The sequence below is a fragment of the Anolis carolinensis genome, chromosome 3 (assembly GCF_035594765.1).
Source record: "Anolis carolinensis isolate JA03-04 chromosome 3, rAnoCar3.1.pri, whole genome shotgun sequence".
In the NCBI taxonomy this organism is placed as follows: Eukaryota; Metazoa; Chordata; class Lepidosauria; order Squamata; family Dactyloidae; genus Anolis; species Anolis carolinensis.
The window spans coordinates 278,372,426-278,391,626 of record NC_085843.1 but is presented as its reverse complement, the minus strand read 5'-3'; the positions used below and the strand labels follow the sequence as shown (position 1 = coordinate 278,391,626).

The window sequence follows — 19,201 nt, the reverse complement described above, 5'->3', positions numbered from 1 at the left end:
AGGGATTAAGGAGAAGCCTATTAAACATCAAATTAGGTTATGATTTTACAAATTAAGCACCAAAACATCATGTTTAACAACAAATTTGACAGAAAAAGTAGTTCAATACGCAGTAATGCTATGTAGTAATTACTGTATTTACAAATTTAGCACCAAAATATCACGATGTATTGAAAACATTGACTACAAATATGTGTTGGATAACCCAGAACGTTGGATAAGCAAGTGTTGGATAAGTGAGACTCTACTGTATATTGTAATTATGGAGTCAGCATAGCATGATTGGTTATGGGTACATCTACACTGGAAGATCAATGCAGTTTGATACCACTTGTAACTGTTACAGCTCATTGCTATGGAATTATGGGCATTGTAGTTCACTTTTTTCTGTGACTTGAGAAACTGCAAGTCACTTCTGGTGTGAGAGAATTGGCTGTCTGCAAGGACATTGCCCAGGGGATGCCTGGATGTTTTGATGTTTTACCATCCTTGTGGGAGGCTTCCCTCATGTCCCCGCATGAAGATAAGAGAGAGCTCATCCACACTCTCCCTGGGTTGGATTCAAACCAGCAACCCAACCTTCAAGTCAGCAGTCCTGCCAGCACAAGGGTTTAACCCATTGCACCACCAGAGGTTCCTTGTAGTTTGCTGAGGCTTCAGCATTATTTGGCAGAGAAAGATGAAATACTTTGTAAAACTACAACTCCCATGATTCCATAGCATTTAGCCATAGCAATTAAAGTGATGTCAATCTGCATTAATTCTTCACTGTAGATGCATCCTATGACTGTGAAGAACAGGGTTAAATCCGTGCTTGGCTGGGAAACCCCATTGAGTTACTCTGAGAAGGTCACATACTCTCAGCTCCAGAAAAATCTCATGATAGGATTGCCTTAGGATCATCATAAGGCACACAGCAACAAGTATGTTGTGTGGTTCTGGAGAACACGAAACCTTGCACACTTTTGTGACAATCTGCTTGACCTTAAATAATCCTATTGCCTCACAATGAGTTTGGTTTCTTTGAAAATACAAAGAAGATTGGAAAGAAAAAGAAAGCCGGGCTGTGCCGCAGCTGGCTAGTAACCAGCTGCAATAAATCACTACTGACCGAGAGGTCATGAGTTTGAAGCCCGGGTCGGGTTAAGCCTCTGACCATTAATAGCCCCGGCTTGCTGTTGATCTATGCAGCCCCGAAAGACAGTTGCACCTGTCAATTAGGGAAATTTAGGGACGCTTTATGCGGGAGGCTAATTTACAACACCATAAAACTGACAGCAAAACACAAGGAAAGGAATGCGGAAGTACAGCCACTACTGGATGGTGAAGCAACAGCTCCCCCTGTGGCCGGAATCATGAAGCTGGAAAAATGTTAAAAAATGCCTCTGAGTCTGTCTAATGTATGTGGTTTGTCTGTTGGCATTGAATGTTTGCCATATATGTGTTCATTGTAATCCGCCCTGAGTTCCCTTCGGGGTGAGAAGGGCGGAATATAAATACTGTAAATAAATAAATACATACATACATACCTTCAAGGCCAATAGGTTAACCCAGCACCCTCCTCTAATCTTATATTTGGATTATGGCATAGTCTGTTGTTCAAATTTCACTGCTCTCCAACCAACTGGGTCAAGGGGGAAGAGAAAAATGGTTGCTTAAAAGTCTTGAAATCAAGAATAAACCTCTCCCAACTTGATTTCATCTAGATCTGCTGGACTACAACCCCCATCATCCATGTCAGGTTGTTGGCTAGAGATAATCAAAGTTGTAATCCAACAGACATGAAGGTTTGGGGAAAGGTGATGGATCTACACTGCATTATTTGGCAGTGTAGACCCAACCTCTGTGTGTATATGTGTATAAACCAGGCATGGGCAAACTTCATCCCTCCAGGTGTTTTGGACTTCAACTCCCACCATTCCTAACAGCCGGTAGGCTGTTAGGAATGGTGGGAGTTGAAGTCCAAAACACCTGGAGGGATGAAGTTTGCCCATGCCTGGTATACACACATATGAGTCCCTATATCAGGTGCTGCTTGTTACCTGGTTGCAAAGCACCATCTCCTGAAATATCTTCTACACAACCATTCAAGGTATTGAAACCACTTCCAGTTTTCACTCCAGTAACCATAGCACTCTCTGAAGAAGTACTGATTTTAGTGAAGCCAATTTGTGTTTCCATAACAGGCATTTGTGTTTGCATTTAATTGCCCAGTGGGGCTTTGACATAATCATTTGAGCACTAGAATAATAAAATCCTGAATGGCCATTTTTATGTTGTTTTCTGGAGTAATCTTTTTAATTATTTGCATCTTATCCATCGATGTCTTGCTTAAGAATTTAAAATAAAGAATTTTTAATATACAGACAGAGGCCTCCGCATTGCCTAAGAGGTAAATATAAAGAGGGAGTTGATACAGTTTTAAATCATAGGTTGAAGAGCAGCACTCAGTGCAGAAATGGGCTAAACTCCTTAATGATAATTACACCTTTTGAGATAGAAGGTGATTATCAAATGGAAACAGTTTCAGGAAAAAAAAGCTATCAAACAAACCAAATCTAGAGACACTCTTGTTGGCTCTGCCTTGGAAGGAAAGTTTTTGTTACAGCTGAACTTTCCAGTATTGCTATACTGAGCAGTGCAGTAGTGAAAGGCCCATTTGAGATGTGTTTTCAAATTCTGAGTGTATCCAAGGTGGCAAAGAAGGATAATATGTCCTGGAGAAATGTGACCAGTGGGGTGCCCAACCTAGCCATATACAGTAGAGTCTCACTTATCCAAGGTTCTGGATTATCCAAGGCATTTTTGTAGTCAATGTTTTCAATATATCATGATATTTTGGTGCTGAATTCGTAAATACAGTAATTACAACATAACATTACTGCATATTGAACTACTTTTTCTCTCAAGTTTGTTGCATAACATGTTTTGGTGCTTAATTTGTAAAATCATAACCTATGTTTAATAGGCTTTTCCTTAATCCCTCCTTATTATCCAAGATATTCACTTATCCAAGGTTCTGCCGGCCCAATCTAGCTTAGATAAGTGAGACTCTACTGTAATACAGTTTCACAATGCAATTTAGCTGCATTGAACTGCATTATATGGCACTGTAGACTCATATAATGCAATTCAATGCAGTTTAACTGAATAAAGTAACTGAACATGATTAGAAGGCTGGACTAAATCTTAAACAATTAATTTTGACAGATATAATGTATGCTACTACACAGGGGCAATAAAAATAAATGGACATTCAGATATAGGATGGGTGACATGTGAAAGGCATCTAGGAGTCTTAGCAGATCACGAGCTGACCATGAGTCAACAGTGTGAAGCATCAGCTAACAACATCCAATGCAATTCTTGGCTACATACTAGTGTCTAAATCAGGCATGGGCAAACTTCAGCCCTCCAGGTGTTTTGGACTTGGACTCCCACAATTCCTAACAGCCTCAGGTGGCTGAGGGGGGAAAGGAAAGGGCCTGAAGCTGTTAGGAATTGTGGGAGTCCAAGTCCAAAACATCTGGAGGGCTGAAGTTTGCCCATGCCAGGTCTAGATTGAGAGAAGTCATAGCCCACTCTTATTCTGATTTGATCAGACTTCACCTGGAATATTATGTCCAGTTCTGGACAATGCAATTCAAGAAGGATATGGACAAGATGGAACATGTCCAGAGAAGGGCGACCAAAACGATTGAAGATTTGGAAGCCAAGCCCTATGAACAGTAGTTTAAAACTGAGTATGTTTAGCTTGGCGAAAAGAAGTGTGGAAGGGGACATGAGAGCCATGTTTAAATTTTTGAAAGGATGCCACACTGAGGAGGAAGCAAGCTTGTTTTCTGCTGTTCTAGAGACTAGGACACAATGGAGCAATGGATACAAATTGCAGGGAAAAAAATTCCACCTAAATACTTGAGAAGAACTTCCTGCTGCAAGAGCTGTTTGCAATGGAATTAATTATATATATGTTTTTAAGGTTTTTATAATGTATTTTAACAATGTTATTAATGGATCTATATGTATTGTCTTGCTTTTATGATTGCATTTTTGGGCATTAAACTTTGCCAATTTTTGTAAGCCGCCCTGAGTCCCCTCGGGTGAGAAGGTGATAAATGTTGTAAATAAATAAATAAATAAATGTGTTGTTGAAGGCTTTCATGACTGGGATCACAGGGTTGTTGTATGTTTTCCGAACTGTATGGCCATGTTCCAGAAGTATTCTCTCCTGACGTTTCGCCCACATCTATGGCAGGCATCCTCACAACCTCTGAGGATGCCTGCCATAGATGTGGGCGAAATGTCAGGAGAGAATACTTCTAGAACATGGCCATACAGCCTGGAAAACATACAACAACCCTAAATAAATAAATTTGGCACTGGAAGATGCTGCCTCAGAACATGGTGGGGGTCTCCTTCTCTGGAGGTTTTTAAGCAGAGCCTGATTGGCCATCTGCTAGGGGTGCTTTGACTGTGCATTCCTGCATGGCAAGGGGCTGGACTGGATGGCCTTTGTGGTCCCTTCCAGTTCTATGATTCTGTGTTTCCAGATGCAAGTCAACCAACCTGCTTTACGCTCCCCAAACAGATGAAGGAACAAAGCGCCGGAGGCTTCTTGCCCTGTGCCAGTCGGTGCTAGCGGAAAGGTCAGTTTCACATATTAGTTTTAAAAGGGAGACTTGAGGCTGGTCATTCCATTTCCCGTTGCTTATATTAGCCACAGGCCATCAACAGCTGGGCCCAGAGGGAGACGCAACAAACAGACACATGTCGGGTTAGGAAAACATGTCACTTTAGAACAACAGTGCTGGTGGATGCCTCCAACAACAGAACGGGGCGAGGGAATAAGGGGAAAAGGCGGCAGCCGCACCCGGGGCCATGCGGGGACAGCTGGGCTCAGGCTCATATGGCTGCCCTGGGGAGCCGGCGACATTTAACAAGAGAATTCGCCTCAAGAACAATGCATGCCGCGCTCTCGACAAGTTGCTAAGGGAACTATTTTAAGGCATCGGAACAGTAAGATCCCGTGAACAATAACGGCAGGGGGACTTTGACCAGAGTGTTCGGCCAGCACCACCCACCCAGGAGGGAAAAGGGAGGGAGGGTCTGGGCTTATGAAGGAGATATAGGGCTCTAGGGCTGTATGAAACTTATGTACAAATTGGTCCTCCTCATTCAGCATGCTCCCCCTTCCAAAAAGACAAAAGGTGTGAAAGAGAGGAGGCATCTTGCAAACAGACTCTTTGGCTGGAATGATTCTAAAGTGCCAGAAATATTGGAGGTTTAAACAGTTCAGTTTTCTTGGGACTACAAGTCCTGAAGTCCTCAAGTCCTAGGACTTGTAGTCCTAAGAAAAGAAAAGAAGTTGGTTTTGTAAATTTTATGAAAAGCACACCATGATATTGCCCTTGCTAGACTACGTTCCTTCTAATGTGGTGACTGATTATAGGACTCATTAGCCATGAATAAGTGAACAAGTATAGACAAAGTATAGACAGAAGGTTCATCTACACTGGAGAATAAATGCAGTCTGAGACCACTTTATCTACCATGGTTCAGTGCTATGGAATCCTGGGAGCTGTAGTTTGCTACTTGGCAGAGAAGGCTAAAGACCTTGTAAGACCCCAACTCCCATGATTCCATAGCATTGATCCATAGCAGTTAAAGTGGTGCCAATCTACATTAATTCTACAATATAGACACACACTGGGTTGCCTAGGGCAGAGGTGGAGATCTGATGCTGCCTTCTAAAATGTCCCTAGCATGTGCATGGTTCTGGCATGCAACAAGAAGGAAGCAGGACATAGAAGCTAAGGCAGAGTCTTCTGGCTTTGTGGAAGCCTTGGAAATATTAGTTCTTTTGCTCTAACTCCCAGAATCCTCCAGCCAACCCAGACAGTGACCATGTTGGCTGTGGGATTCTGGGAGATGTAGTCTATAAAAGGCAACATTTCCATGCTCTGGACTGGGTTGCATCAGCCTAGTCCAAACCCCAACCCAGCAGCTCTGCGTTTGCTCTTTTTTGTTTTCTATAACACATGTGTCCCTTGAAAATACACACAGTCTCATGCATGCTGTTCCTTTTCTGCACAAATTCTTGCACAGCCCATGTCTCTTATGCATATCTATGCAGCAATTCATAGGATATTTTTGTTAATAAACACTAATAATAATAATAACAATTATTATTATTATTATTATTATTATTATTATTATTATTATTATTATTATTATTATTATTATTTAGTATCTGAGTTCTCAATTCCCTTGTTAGATTTCTGTAGATGGAAGCTGGCAGTTTGTATACACAGAAGTATTGATTTTGCAGTCCCCTCATTCATCCACCTTGAGCTGTTATGAGGAAGGATGAGATGTGAATCCAGCTAAATCAAATCAATCACTTCCCAGCAGGCAAAAAATAACCTGCAAAGTCTGTTTCTTTAGACTTCGTTGATGCTATTTGCTGCCAGGTTAGCTTTGACTTATTGCAACACTATGCGTAAGAGACCTCTTGGGCATAAACAACAGTGCTCAAGTCTTGTAAACTCAAGACTGTGGCTTCTTTTACTGAAATTAATCCACTTGCAATGTGGTTTTACTTTTCTCCTACTGCCTTCCATTCTATTGAATTTTATCATTTTTTCCAATGAATTTAAGGAAAGCCCATTTTGACAACAAGATACTATTAAAAAGGACTACATTGGGACTATTTTACTTTGGACATATCATGAGATAATAGTCATTTTTAATAGTATCCTGTCGTCAAAATGGGCTTTCCTTAAAATCACAGAACGCTTGTGAATTCCAATGATTTTGAGGGCAAATCATCCAACTCAGGAGACACTGGGATAAAATGTTTCCAACCTTGTGTTCCTCCTTGTGTCCAATAAAGAGGAGCATGAAATCGTATATCCTGCTGGCTCAAAGGCTTTGCTTGTTTTATTTATGCCTAGGATTTATCCAGAAAACTTGTGCTGGTCAGGCAAAGGGCACAAATACTCTGCCTATTGTTAGAAGTTGCTGGAGGCACGTTCTTCAAAGGAGAGATGGTGGAAGAGGAAAATGGAACCCAAGGGAGGCAGGAAGGAGGAGCTTTGAAAGGAGAGGTTCAGCAGAGCAGGGCATACCTGGACCTCTGCAAGGAAAAACAAAGGTGCAAAGAATCACAGAATTATAGTACTGAAAGGCATCCCAAAGGATTGTCCAGTCCTGGATGGTCACCTTTCAGGAATGCTTTAGCTGTGCATTTCCTACTCTGATAGTTGGTTAACTATCAGAGTAGGAAATGCACAGCTAAAGCATTCCTGAAAGGTGACCATCCAGGTTGTGTTAACAAACCTCAGCTTAAAAAAAAAAAGAGTACAACCATCTTTCATGCCATTCCATTCCACCGTTGAAAGCTTCTATCAGCCAAATGTTTTAGCATGTAAATACTTGTGGGGTATTAAGAATCAATTCAAAAGGTTAAGATCTTTCACTTCTTGCTTCTGCTTATTTTTTTGCTCATCCCTGTGGTACACAAGTGCCATGGGGAATGGTTTGGGGAAAATAGGCATTTCTTTTTCCCCAGACAACTCCAGATGTGGAGTCAGCCATAAGAGTTATGTTGCTTGAGTTCTATGTATCTGGAAGATACTTGTCCAATTTTGGGTTGGATCCTGGATATACTTATTGTTTAGACTACAACGTTTGGAATCACACAGAGAGCCTTGTAAATGCTCATGATAGCTGGAGAGTACAAATGTATATCACAAATTGCTATACATTCCTTGTGTATAATATTTAGATACAGATAGGTAAAGGTTTCCCCTGATGTTAAGACCAGTCATGTCCAACTATAGGGGTTGGTGTTCATTTCCATTTCTAAGCCGAAGAGATGGCGTTGGCCCTAGACACCTCCAAGGTCATGTGGCCGGCATGACTGCATGGAGCGCCGTTACCTTCCCACCGGAGCGGTACCTATTGATCTACTCACATTGGCATGTTTTCGAACTGCTAGGTTGGCAGAAGCTGGATCTAACAGCGGGCGCTCACTCCGCTCCCGGGATTTGAACCTGCAATGTTTTGGTCTGCAAGTTCAGCAGCTCAGTGCTTTAACACACTTCACCACCGGGGCTCTTATTAGATACAGATATAGATATAGAAATATAGACTCGCACATCCATATATATGATGGATCTATATTGCATATTTTTGTGTATATGAGAAATATGTAGTGGCTCCTTGCTTTTGAATGACAAAAAAAACTTGGATGCTGAAGTCCCATTATATAGAATTTTGCTGCTAGCTTCCTTAACTTTTTACACTTATTATGTAATACACACTCACACAGAGTTTCTACATACACAGATGCATACATGCACATCGATAGGTATTCTTTTTGTGTCTATGTTTACAGTTTATGTAGATGCACTGCAAGGATGACCCTTATGCACACACAAAACAAAAACTGAGCCCAGCTTTCATCATGATAGGCTGAACATGGATTTGCTCACCTGTCCTATTCAAAGAGGCTATAGACACTTAATAACCACAGATTTTAAAAAGATATAATATTACAAATTGAGCGGCTTTTATTCGGAATTCCAAAATTTAAAATACTCCAAAAACCCCAAGTGTTCACCTGGGTGACTGAGATAGTGGCACCTTTGCTTTCAATGCACAAAAACTTTGCATCATGCACAAAACTATTTTAAAATATTTTATAAAATTACCTTCAGGCTATGTGTACAAAGTATATAGGAAACATACACAAATGTTATGTTTAGACATGGGTCCCACCTCGAAGATATCTCATTATGTGTAAACAGGCAGTGCTGAGTTGCAAACATCTGACTTACAAATGATTCATAGTTTAGTACAGGGGTGAGACAACAGGAAGTGAGAGAAATCTCACTGGGAAATTTACTCCTGGAAGAGTTATTATCACAGGGAAAAGGTGTTCCCATTGAAGCTTTATCGTCGAGCCTTGTTTCCACAATAAGCCTATGTTTCAAAATCCAATTCTCACAGGGATAGAAAGTGAAGTGAAATAGTCTGAACAGAGACACAGACAGCAAAACAATAACCACAGAGTGATCCAAAGGTGTTACACACACACACACATATAGCTGGAGTTAGACTCAAAAATGTACCTGTTCCAACTTACATTTAAATCCAGCCCAAGAACAAACCTACAGAACCTATATTGGGTATTGCTGGATATGTATATAAAGGTATTCCAAAATCCAAGCACTTCAGATCAGGGATATTAAATCTGAATAATGACCAGCACACATATATCTTCCACTCCCCCAGCAATATATGGCAGACTCCTTACTTCGACAGCGTGTGCAGCGGCTCTGGTCGTACTCCAACAGCTCCGAGGGCCTCAGTCGGTCTTTCGGAGATGGTTTCCAGCGTTCTTGCTGCAGCCGGATGCGTGCCGCTTCATCCTTGGCGAAGGCTCCTAGGTCCTGAGTGTAGCGACCATACATCTAGCAAGGAGGCAACAAAGACAGGTCAAGGGCACTGCCTGGCAAAGAAGGAGAGGATGGATCATCTGGGAAGGAATATCACCCATTGATAGTATGGATCCTTCTCTTGCAAGACAGTGTGAATATTGATCCAAGGTCCAGTGACAAAGGGAAATACTTGAAAGTTCAAAAGTTAGCAGCAATGACTTTGTCTGGATGGAATCTGCCTTCAGGGAGCTGACTATGGTGTTATCCCTATCAGCAAGATAGATTCAGCACTATGGATAGTTCCTTCCAGGTATGTGCTCAAACATGGAGTAGGTTCACTATCCCAGTTATATGTGAGCCACCAGAATCTCTGTTCACATGTATATTTAGGATCTGGGTAGGATGAGAGAAAAGGGTTTGAAGGATGCCTTGCACCCTATGACATGCACAACATCTGCTATTTAGAGTCATGGATGCTTCAGGTCAAACTGACTGTTTTATAGCATTTAAAATACTATTTTATATTCAACATATAACACCAACCATTAAGGGACTGCACTACCTGAATTCAAGGTGCACATGATAATATTCAAAGTCTTAAATGACCTGGAAACCTAGTACTTGAAGGACTGATATATAGCATTAGTGAGGGGTATGTTCTTGAACTTATTGTAGAAACAGGAAACCATGGACAATAGCAATCCTTACTGAAATGAATGGACTCTACTGGATGTAACCACAGAAGACCTAGAAAATCCTAAAGAGATATCCTTTCTAGAAATTTGCTAGGTCCTCCAATAAGACTCTACAATAAGTTCTGGTGGAAGCGAAGTGTAGAATTTCTGGGAGGACCTAGCAAACATCAAGCAAAGGCATATTTTGTTGATCTCCTTTGGACACCAAGTTAGAACTTGGCTTCTCATTAAATACCCTGAGCCTTAATCTTATTGCTTTTTAAAGTGTGCACATAAGAAAGTTAAAACCATTTCAGCCTTGTCTGCTGATTTAACCTGGGGTGCATCTACACTTCAGAATTAATGCAGCTTGACACCACTGTAACTGCCATTGCTCGAGGCTACGGAATTGTGTGATTTATAGTTTGGCAACAGCACCAACACTCTGTAGCAGAGGAAGCTGAAGACGTTACAAAACTACAACTCGCATAATTTCGGAGCATTGACCCATGGCAGCTACAGCAGTGCCAACCTGCATTAATTCTCCAGTGTAGATGCACCCTGGTCATCTTACTTCTTACATCTTACCTACTTGCTTATTTCAATTATCCTGGGATGTTTTTAAGTTGTTTATATTGTTTTTATGGTTTTATTATTGTTTGTTCATAGTTCGATTATTTTTTAGTTGTGTGTGCTGTGAGCTTTTAGCCATGTCTGTTTCTACTGCTGTAAGCCACCCTGACTCTTGACCTGGGATGCAAAGGCTGCACTTCCGAAGCCATCAGGCTTCACAGCTTTCCTTCCATACAAAGATGTGTCACCCACTTTAATCTTCCTAGTAGTCTCTCCCACCCTATGCACACACACACACACAAACACACAGCACCTGCCTTGCTAACTTTTCCTGGCTCTTTGATATTCTGAGCCTGGAGAAAAGAAAAAGGAACGGAAGCCAGGCACTTAACTCCTTGGCAGGGTCTAAAAGGACCGCCTGAATGCAACTACTGACTCTTCAGTTACGTCTTTCCTGTTTAACAGTACATGCTGGAGCATCCAAGAGATGAAAGGGGACTTCCAGGGCCCATCTGGTGCAATGTCCTGCCCAAGAACGGATAGGCTGAATGCATTATTGGTTCAAAGTGGCCCTGTACAGATTAGGGACATAATTCTTCACTCATGTTTCTCTCATAGAATTGGAAGAGACCCAAGGCTTATCCATGCAGGAGACACCATCAAAGCACTCCTGACAGATAGCCATCCAACTTTCGTTTAAGAGCCTCCTGAGAAGGAGACTTCATCATACTCCCAAGCTGCAAATTCTATACTTTTAACCCTAAAATTAGGTAGGTAAAGGTAAAGGTTTCCCCTGACGTTAAGTCCAGTCATGTCTGCCTCTGGGGGTTGGTGCTCATCTCCATTTCTAAGCCGAAGAGCCGGCGTTGTCCATAGACACCTCCAAGGTCATGTGGCCGGCATGACTGCATGGAGCGCCGTTACCTTCCCGCCGGAGTGGTACCTATTGATCTACTCATATTGGCATGTTTTTGAACTGCTAGGTTGGCAGAAGCTGGAGCTAACAGCGGCCGCTCCCGCCGCTCCCGGGTTTGAACCTGGGACCTTTCGGTCTGCAAGTTCTGCAGCTCAACGCTTTAAACGCACTTCCCCACTGGGGTTCCTAAGGGTATTAGGTATTAGGTAGATTATTCCTAATATTTCAGTGGAATCTGTCCAAAACCCAAGCACTTTCTAGGAGACACTGGAATGTTCTCACTATGTTTTGGGGCCTTTTTGGGCCCCTACAAGGCACTTGGAGAGAAAAGGTGTTAGAGAAAAAAATGCAAAACTTTGATGCCTGCCAGTTCCAAGGAGCTTCTGTTGGACCCACTGGCTGATTGGCTCAGAGCACATCCAAGGCCCTTCTAGTGCTGTGACATTTGCAGGACAATCTTTACATTTTTTTTTGTGATCAGCAAAACTGAAGCAGAGGAATTGATTGGAAAAAATGTGTGAATTCAAACTTTCCCGCAGCAAAACAGAGGAATCAGATCATCTCTCCCTCTGTCAAGTCTTCATCTTCCCCTTTTCTCCTTTCCAGCTTGGCTTCCTTATTCTGACTGGAGCTGCCTATGACTCCCCTTTCTCCCAGGCAGGAAGCAATCAGGCTTTGAAGCTACAAGGCTATTCAATGCTAATCAAGGTGGCCAATTGCAACATTCACACTTGCCTCAAACAGACAAAAGTTCATTCTCCCACCCTTGACATCCCACAGATATATAAACCCCACTTGCTGAGTTTCCAACAGACCTCACAACCTCTGAGGATGCCTGCCATAGATGTGGGCAAAAGGAGAGAATGCTTCTGCAACATAACCATACAGCCTGGAAAACTCACAGCAATCCAGTGATTCTGGCCATGAAAGCCTTTCACAACACCGATATAGCTTCTCTTTAAGGTAAAGGTAAAGGTTTCCCCTGATGTTAAGTCTAGTCATGTCTGACTCTGGGGATTGGTGCTCATCTCAATTTCTGAGCCGAAGAGCCGGCATTGTCCGTAGATACCTCCAAGGTCATTTGGCTGGCATGACTGCATGGAGCGCCGTTACCTTTCCGCCGGAGCAGTACCTATTGATCTACTCACATTGGCATGTTTTCTAACTGCTAGGTTGGCAGGAGCTGGGGCTAACAGCGGGCGCTCATTCCGCTCCTGAGATTTGAACCTGGGACCTTTTGGTCCGCAAGTTCAGCAGCTCAGCGCTTTAACACACTGAGCTACTCAAATCTTTGCAGCTCCTCAGCAGACTAGAGGGCTGGATCAAAAGCAACAAAATGAATTTCAACAGGGAGGAATGTACACTTAAGGCAATAAAAATGAAATGCACAAGTATAGGATGGGTGACACCTGGCTTGAAAACAGTCCATGTGAAAAGGATCTAGGAGTCTTAGTGGGCAACAAGTGAAACATGAATCAACACCATTATGCGGGAGTTTTAAAAGCCATTGCAATTCTAGGATGCATCAATAGGAGTCTAGTCTGTCAGTGTAGGATCTACAAGGAAGAATGTAGATGACTTGATGCCCATCTTGTTTAGCTCCCTCCACCTTGCCTCACTGGGCACTCGGCCTGGCCTGACCCATCTTCGCTGCCCAGGCTATCCTTACGTCAGGCTGGTTGGAGTGTTGCTGTTCCCAGTGCCAGCGAGTTCCAGCTGGAGGACTGGCTTATTTCCGGTTACTGTGCTGGGTGAAGCATTGCACTGGGGAAACAATGGCTATTGATCCACCATCCACTTGCCTGACTCCTTATCTGCATGGCATTGTTCTGGATGCGGATTTTTATGCCTCCTGGGACAGCGAAGAGGCCTTTCTGTTTGCTTTGCCTTGACCCATCCCTGTATCCTCCTCACTTAACAACCCGGTCATCCTCCAGAAAGAGGAACATAGTGGAGTTAGGAAGGGTTGCAGGTGTATATGCATGAAAAGTAAATCTGAACTTTAATCCTCTCCCAATAAAAACTGAAAATTGTAATCCTTCCATTTACAGTTGAGAATAAGGAGAATCATTTGAAGACATTATTCCAGTGGCAGCAATATGGCAACAGGGAAGCAAATGAGGGGACTGTCCCCTTAAATAAACTGTCTTTTAAGTCCCCAAATTTCCAGCACTGCAGCTGAGCACTTAGAAAAAAGCTAAGGAACCCAAAGATATGCAAAAGCCCAACTCTAATGCTTTGCAAACTTAATAAACATTGTGTCTGTACAATGAATCTTTCCATGTGTGGATATTTCTGGAAGCTAGAGGACTAGATTCTGGTATGTGAAAATCCACTGTCACTTTTGATGATGTGCTGATATCATATAGATCAGGCGTGGGCAAACTTTGGCCCTCCAGGTGTTTTGGACTTCAACTCTCACAATTCCTAACAGCCGGTAGGTCCAAAACACCTGGAGGGCCAAAGTTTGCCCATGCCTGATATAGAGAAACTCACTGCTTTGTCAGACAAAACCAACATGACAATCTGGGCTATCCTAAAGGCAAGGGATCGCCTTGGATCTTGGAGGCTAAGTATATGACGTGCCTCATATTGGAATGTATTTTAATTATGTTTTAATGTCTATTTTAATTTTAATAATTTTAGTCATGTCTGTGTTTTATGCCCAAGGCATTGCACAGGTGCCATTGTAAGCTGCCTTGGGTCTCCCTCGGGGTAGAGGAAGGCGGGATATGAAAATTGTAAATAAATAAAATAAAATAAATAAGTAGTGTCAGTCCTAGATAAGACTTGAATTAAGGCCACCAGTGAATGCTAGGTGCTATAGGCTATAGTTCAGGCATCATTGGAGTGCAGCTTTCATCAACCCTGCCCATTAGGTTTGATGGTGAATAATGCTGGAAATCTGTATTTTGCCCATGCCTGAGTTAAAGCCTCCTTTTTATCAATATAATCCATTAATGAACAGGCTGCCATGGTGTATATTTCCTGCCCTTGCACTATTTTCTTTGTAGCAATATCCACCCACACCTCCACTTCTTCATACTGGGTCTACACTGCCATGTAATGCAGTTTGAAGCTGCATAGAAGCAGTATAGATCAAGCATGAGCCCTCTCAACCCATGAGCTGAACTGCATTGCTATAACATATTTTGCTGCGTTTGGAAAGTGTTTGCAAACTCCACTTGACTCAAAGAGCTTCAGACGGATTAACTGGGGCTGGATATAGGGAACACACAATCCCCTTGTTGAAAAAAGCTCTGTTGGCTGCTAATTCGTTTTCCGATACAATTAAAAGAGCTGGTTATGCTCAACAAAGCCCTACACGGCTCAGGTCCAGGATATCTGAAGTAACATATTCTTGTACACCTAAGAGCAGGGGTCCCCAAACTTTTAAAACTTTTAAAACTTTTAAAACCCAAACTTTTTAAGCAGGGGGCCAGTTCACGATCCCTCAGACCGTTGGAGAGCCGTACTATAGTTGGCCACTGAGCAATAATAATAATAATAATAATAATAATAATAATAATAATAATAATAATAATAATAATAATAATAATATATTTAGCCCAACCCCCTTCTACTTTTGTGCACCAAAAGCACAGGTAAAGCACCCCTGACAGATGGCCACCCAGTCTCAATGTTAATAATAATAATAATAATAATAATAATAATAATAATAAAGAGGGTTGGAAAAGACCCCTTGGGCCATTTAGCCCAACCCCCTTCTGCCTTTGTGTCGTGGGGGCTGGATAAATGGCATTGATGGGCCGCATGTGGCCCGCGGGCCGTAGTTTGGGGACCCCTGCCTAAGAGCAACACAAGAGAGGGCCTTCTTAGTGGCTGGTCCCAGATTTGGATCGCCCTTTCCCGGCGATGATAAACTGGCACCCATTATACATATCCTTCTATAGGCAGGTGAAGCAGACCTTTGAAGGTTGTTCAAGAGGAAAAGGCCATGCATAATGTGTTCTATTGTCCACTGCTTGCTTTCGTTTCAGTGGTTATGGTTTCATCTTGGGCACAACGGAGCCATGGATTCAAACAGCAGGAAAATTCCTGAACAATAGGGAAAACTTCCTGATGGTAAAAGCTGTTCAGCAGTGGAATATGCTGCCTGGAAGTGGATGGAGTCTCCTTCTCCGGAGGATGGATGGGCATTTGCCAAGAAGGCTATACTTGTGTTGTCCTATATGGCAGAATGGAGCTGGACTGGATGGCCCTTGGGGTCTTTTCTAACTTTATGATTCTGTGCATGAATGAAACATTGATGGTACAAAACTGCAGTAATAAACTGCAGCAGTTCGTTTGCATTTTTTTTTTCAGCTATGAAACGGTTCGTTCAGTTTACAGTCAGGAGGATGGACTGCATATTTATTTATTTATTTATTTACAGTATTTATATTCCGCCCTTCTCACCCCGAAGGCGACTCAGGGCGGATCACATTACACATATAAGGCAAACATTCAATGCCTTAACATAGAACAAAGACAAAGACAAACGCAGGCTCCGAGCTGGCCTCCAACTCATGACCTCTTGGTCAGAGTGATTTGTTGCAGCTGGCATAATCCAGCATGGCCATCTACTCTTAGTACAGATTGAAGGAGCAATCAAAGAAATCTAGAGCCGAGTTGTCTTGCATATTTTGCAAATCTTTCATAAGATTTATTTATTTATGTATGTCATTTCTATCCCGCCTTTCTCACCCGAAGGGACTCAAGGTGGCTTACAGACCTAGCAAAAATTCAGTGCCAATAAAACAACAATCCAATCCAACAAAACACAAAGCAATTAAAAACAATTTACATTAAGCATTAAAACACATGAGACAGTACACAAAACTTAAAACATACGAAATGCATAAATCCATTCGTCCAAAGACCTTGCGCATAATCATTAATCTAGATTGTGTCGAAACCATAAAAACTTTTTTGTTAAACGCTTGGGCAAATAGCCAGGTCTTTAGTTTCTTTCCTAAAACCTAAAAGGGATGGAGCTTGACGGATGTCACTGGGGAGGGAGTTCCACAGTTGAGGAGCCACCACTGAGAAGGCCCTGTCTCCCGTCCTCACCAGCCACGCTTGCAAGGCTCCCCAGATGATCTTAAAGTTCTAATAGGCTCATAGGAGGACATACGTTTGGACAGCTAAGTTGGACCAGAACCGTTTAGAGCTTTATAGGTCAAGACCAGCACTTTGAATTGGGCTCGGTAGCATATTGGCAGCCAGTGGAGCTGATGCAACAGAGGAGTAGTATGGTCCATGTACGCCGCTCCAGTTATAAATCTGGCTGCTGCCCATTGTACTACCTGGAGCTCTGGGCCGTCTTCAAAGGTAACCCCACGTAGAGTGAATTGCAGTAATCTAAATGGGATGTAACAAGAGCGTGGACCACCGTGGCCAAGTCAGATTTCCCAAGCGCATAAGTCTTAGTTGTGCGAATACTCCCCTGTCACCACCAAGACCTGGGGTTCCAGGCTCAGCGATGTTTTCCTAAACATAACTCTCAGCTTTGATATGGTGAGAACATGCCTACGAAGCAGAAAAGAGGCTGCTGACCATTACCCAAAAATATTTCTGCCTTTTGAACAAATGATTCTGGCAATAAGCCCAGAGGCTAAAACAACTGATCAAACTGTTGGGTGTCCCTCTCTTTGACACGCAGGAGCAGGGAAAATAGTGAATCACAGCGAAACATTTCTGTTAATATTATTTTATGCCTTCATGTTGACTCTGACCTACGACAACCTTACTATAGGGTTTTCTTGACAAGAAGTATTCCAAGGAAGTTTTGCAATTGCTTTTCCTCTGAGGCTGAGAGAGTGTGCCTTGTCCATGCCATTTGTGGGGTTTCCATGATGCAGTAAGGATTTGAACCCTGGCCTCCTAGAGTCCTATTTATTTACATTTATTTTATTTACAGTATTTATATTCCTCCCTTCTCACCCCGAAGGGGACTCAAGGCGGATCACATTGCACACATATAAGGCAAACATTCAATTCCATAACATATAACAGAGACAGACACAGGCACGGGCTGGCCTTGAACTCATGACCTCTTGGTCAGAGTGATTTGTTGCAGCTGGCTGCTAACCAGCCTGCGCCACAGCCCAGTATAGACTATACCATACTGGCTCTTCTATTAAGATTAGCATATCAGAATACCTATCTGCTCTCCTAAACACATCTGGGAAATTACACAGGACAAGACATCAAGCTGGTTAGAGTCTGGATTGAGTCTATAGATATAGAGCTAGGAAAAAAATCCTGCCTGAAACTCGGGTGGATAAAAAAAGGAGAAACTCTCTCCCATAAAAATTATACTCGAGCATACAATTTTACTGGCTTTTGAACATAGCCAGAAAGGGACAATTAGAATTTGTTAGGTCCTCCAAGTGATTCTATGATTTTATGATAATTCTATGATAATAATATTTTTTTTATCTAAGAATCCCCTGGTGGCGCAGTGGGTTAAACCATTGAGCTGCTGAACTTGCTGATTGAAAGTTCAGCAGTTCGAATCCGGGGAGCGGGGTGAGCTCCTGCTGTTAGCCCCAGCGTCTGCCAACCTAGCAGTTCGAAAACATGCAAATTTGAGTAGATCAAGAGGTATTGCTCCGATGGGAAGGTAACAGCACTCCATGCAGCCATGCCGGCCACATGACCTTGGAGGCGTCTACGGACAATGCTGGCTCTTTGGCATAGAAATGGAGACGAGCACCAACCCCTCAGAGTCAGACACGACTAGACTGAATGACAAGGAAAAACCTTTACCTTTACCTATTTGTTATCTGGGCTATACCAAAACTAGAAAGTATTATTTTGGACCAGAATGAATACAAACCCCAGATTCTTCCAGACAGCATGACTACTGATAGCTATACTGGCCAAGGATTTTGGGAGCTGTAGTCCAAAAATGGATAGCTGGCCAAACTGGCCAGCATAATTATTTATTTAATTAATACATACATATAGGTCTATTACTAGGTACAGGATTTGGGAGGAGATGCGAGGGCTGCATGCAGTTTAAAACTGACACAGTGGAATGACAACAGAAACAGCAGGAAGCAAGCATTGTTACATAGGACTGTAATGCCCAGAATCCCCCCAACCAGCATAGCATGTTAGCTTGGGGATTCTGGGTGATGAAATGAAACAATTAAAGTTTCAACGGCTGTATTTGCTTTATGAGAAAAGTGAATTTTAGAAGGGATACATACGGGCATTTGTGAACTACCAACTCCAGCAGATTCATTGCCAAGGTTGTTTTTTGGCCCTTAGGAACATCTTAGTAGCAAAAAAAAGTCAACTCTGAGAGAACATATTCCAAATAGTTGCTATCAGTGCTACATCAGAAAAAACCCATCTTGCAAAGAAACAAAGAAAGAGCAACAACAGCTATGTAAGCTCAGACCTCAAGGGTATCAGGCGCTGGTCCACATTTTTGGAATGCCTTTCCTCCAGAGACACAAAACAGTGAACCTGAACATACAGCACATCACTGGAGGGTCTAATGTATTGCTTCTTGGTATCCCATGCAGCATGCTCTATGGTGATAACCAGGGCAAGTATGTCATAATGTCATAATAGGTAAA

At 42.4% G+C, this 19,201-nt stretch overlaps 1 protein-coding gene across 2 annotated transcripts in view; it reads right to left on the bottom strand.

Moving 5' to 3' along the window:
• The window catches only part of clcn2 (chloride voltage-gated channel 2), a 110,273-nt gene that overhangs the window by 59,676 nt on the left and 31,396 nt on the right, over positions 1 to 19,201 (bottom strand). For both annotated transcript variants that reach the window (XM_062976826.1, XM_062976827.1), the window contains exon 2: positions 9,320 to 9,476. In XM_062976826.1, coding sequence (XP_062832896.1) covers positions 9,320 to 9,476 — 157 coding nt within the window. The remainder of the gene's footprint in view (positions 1 to 9,319; positions 9,477 to 19,201) is intronic.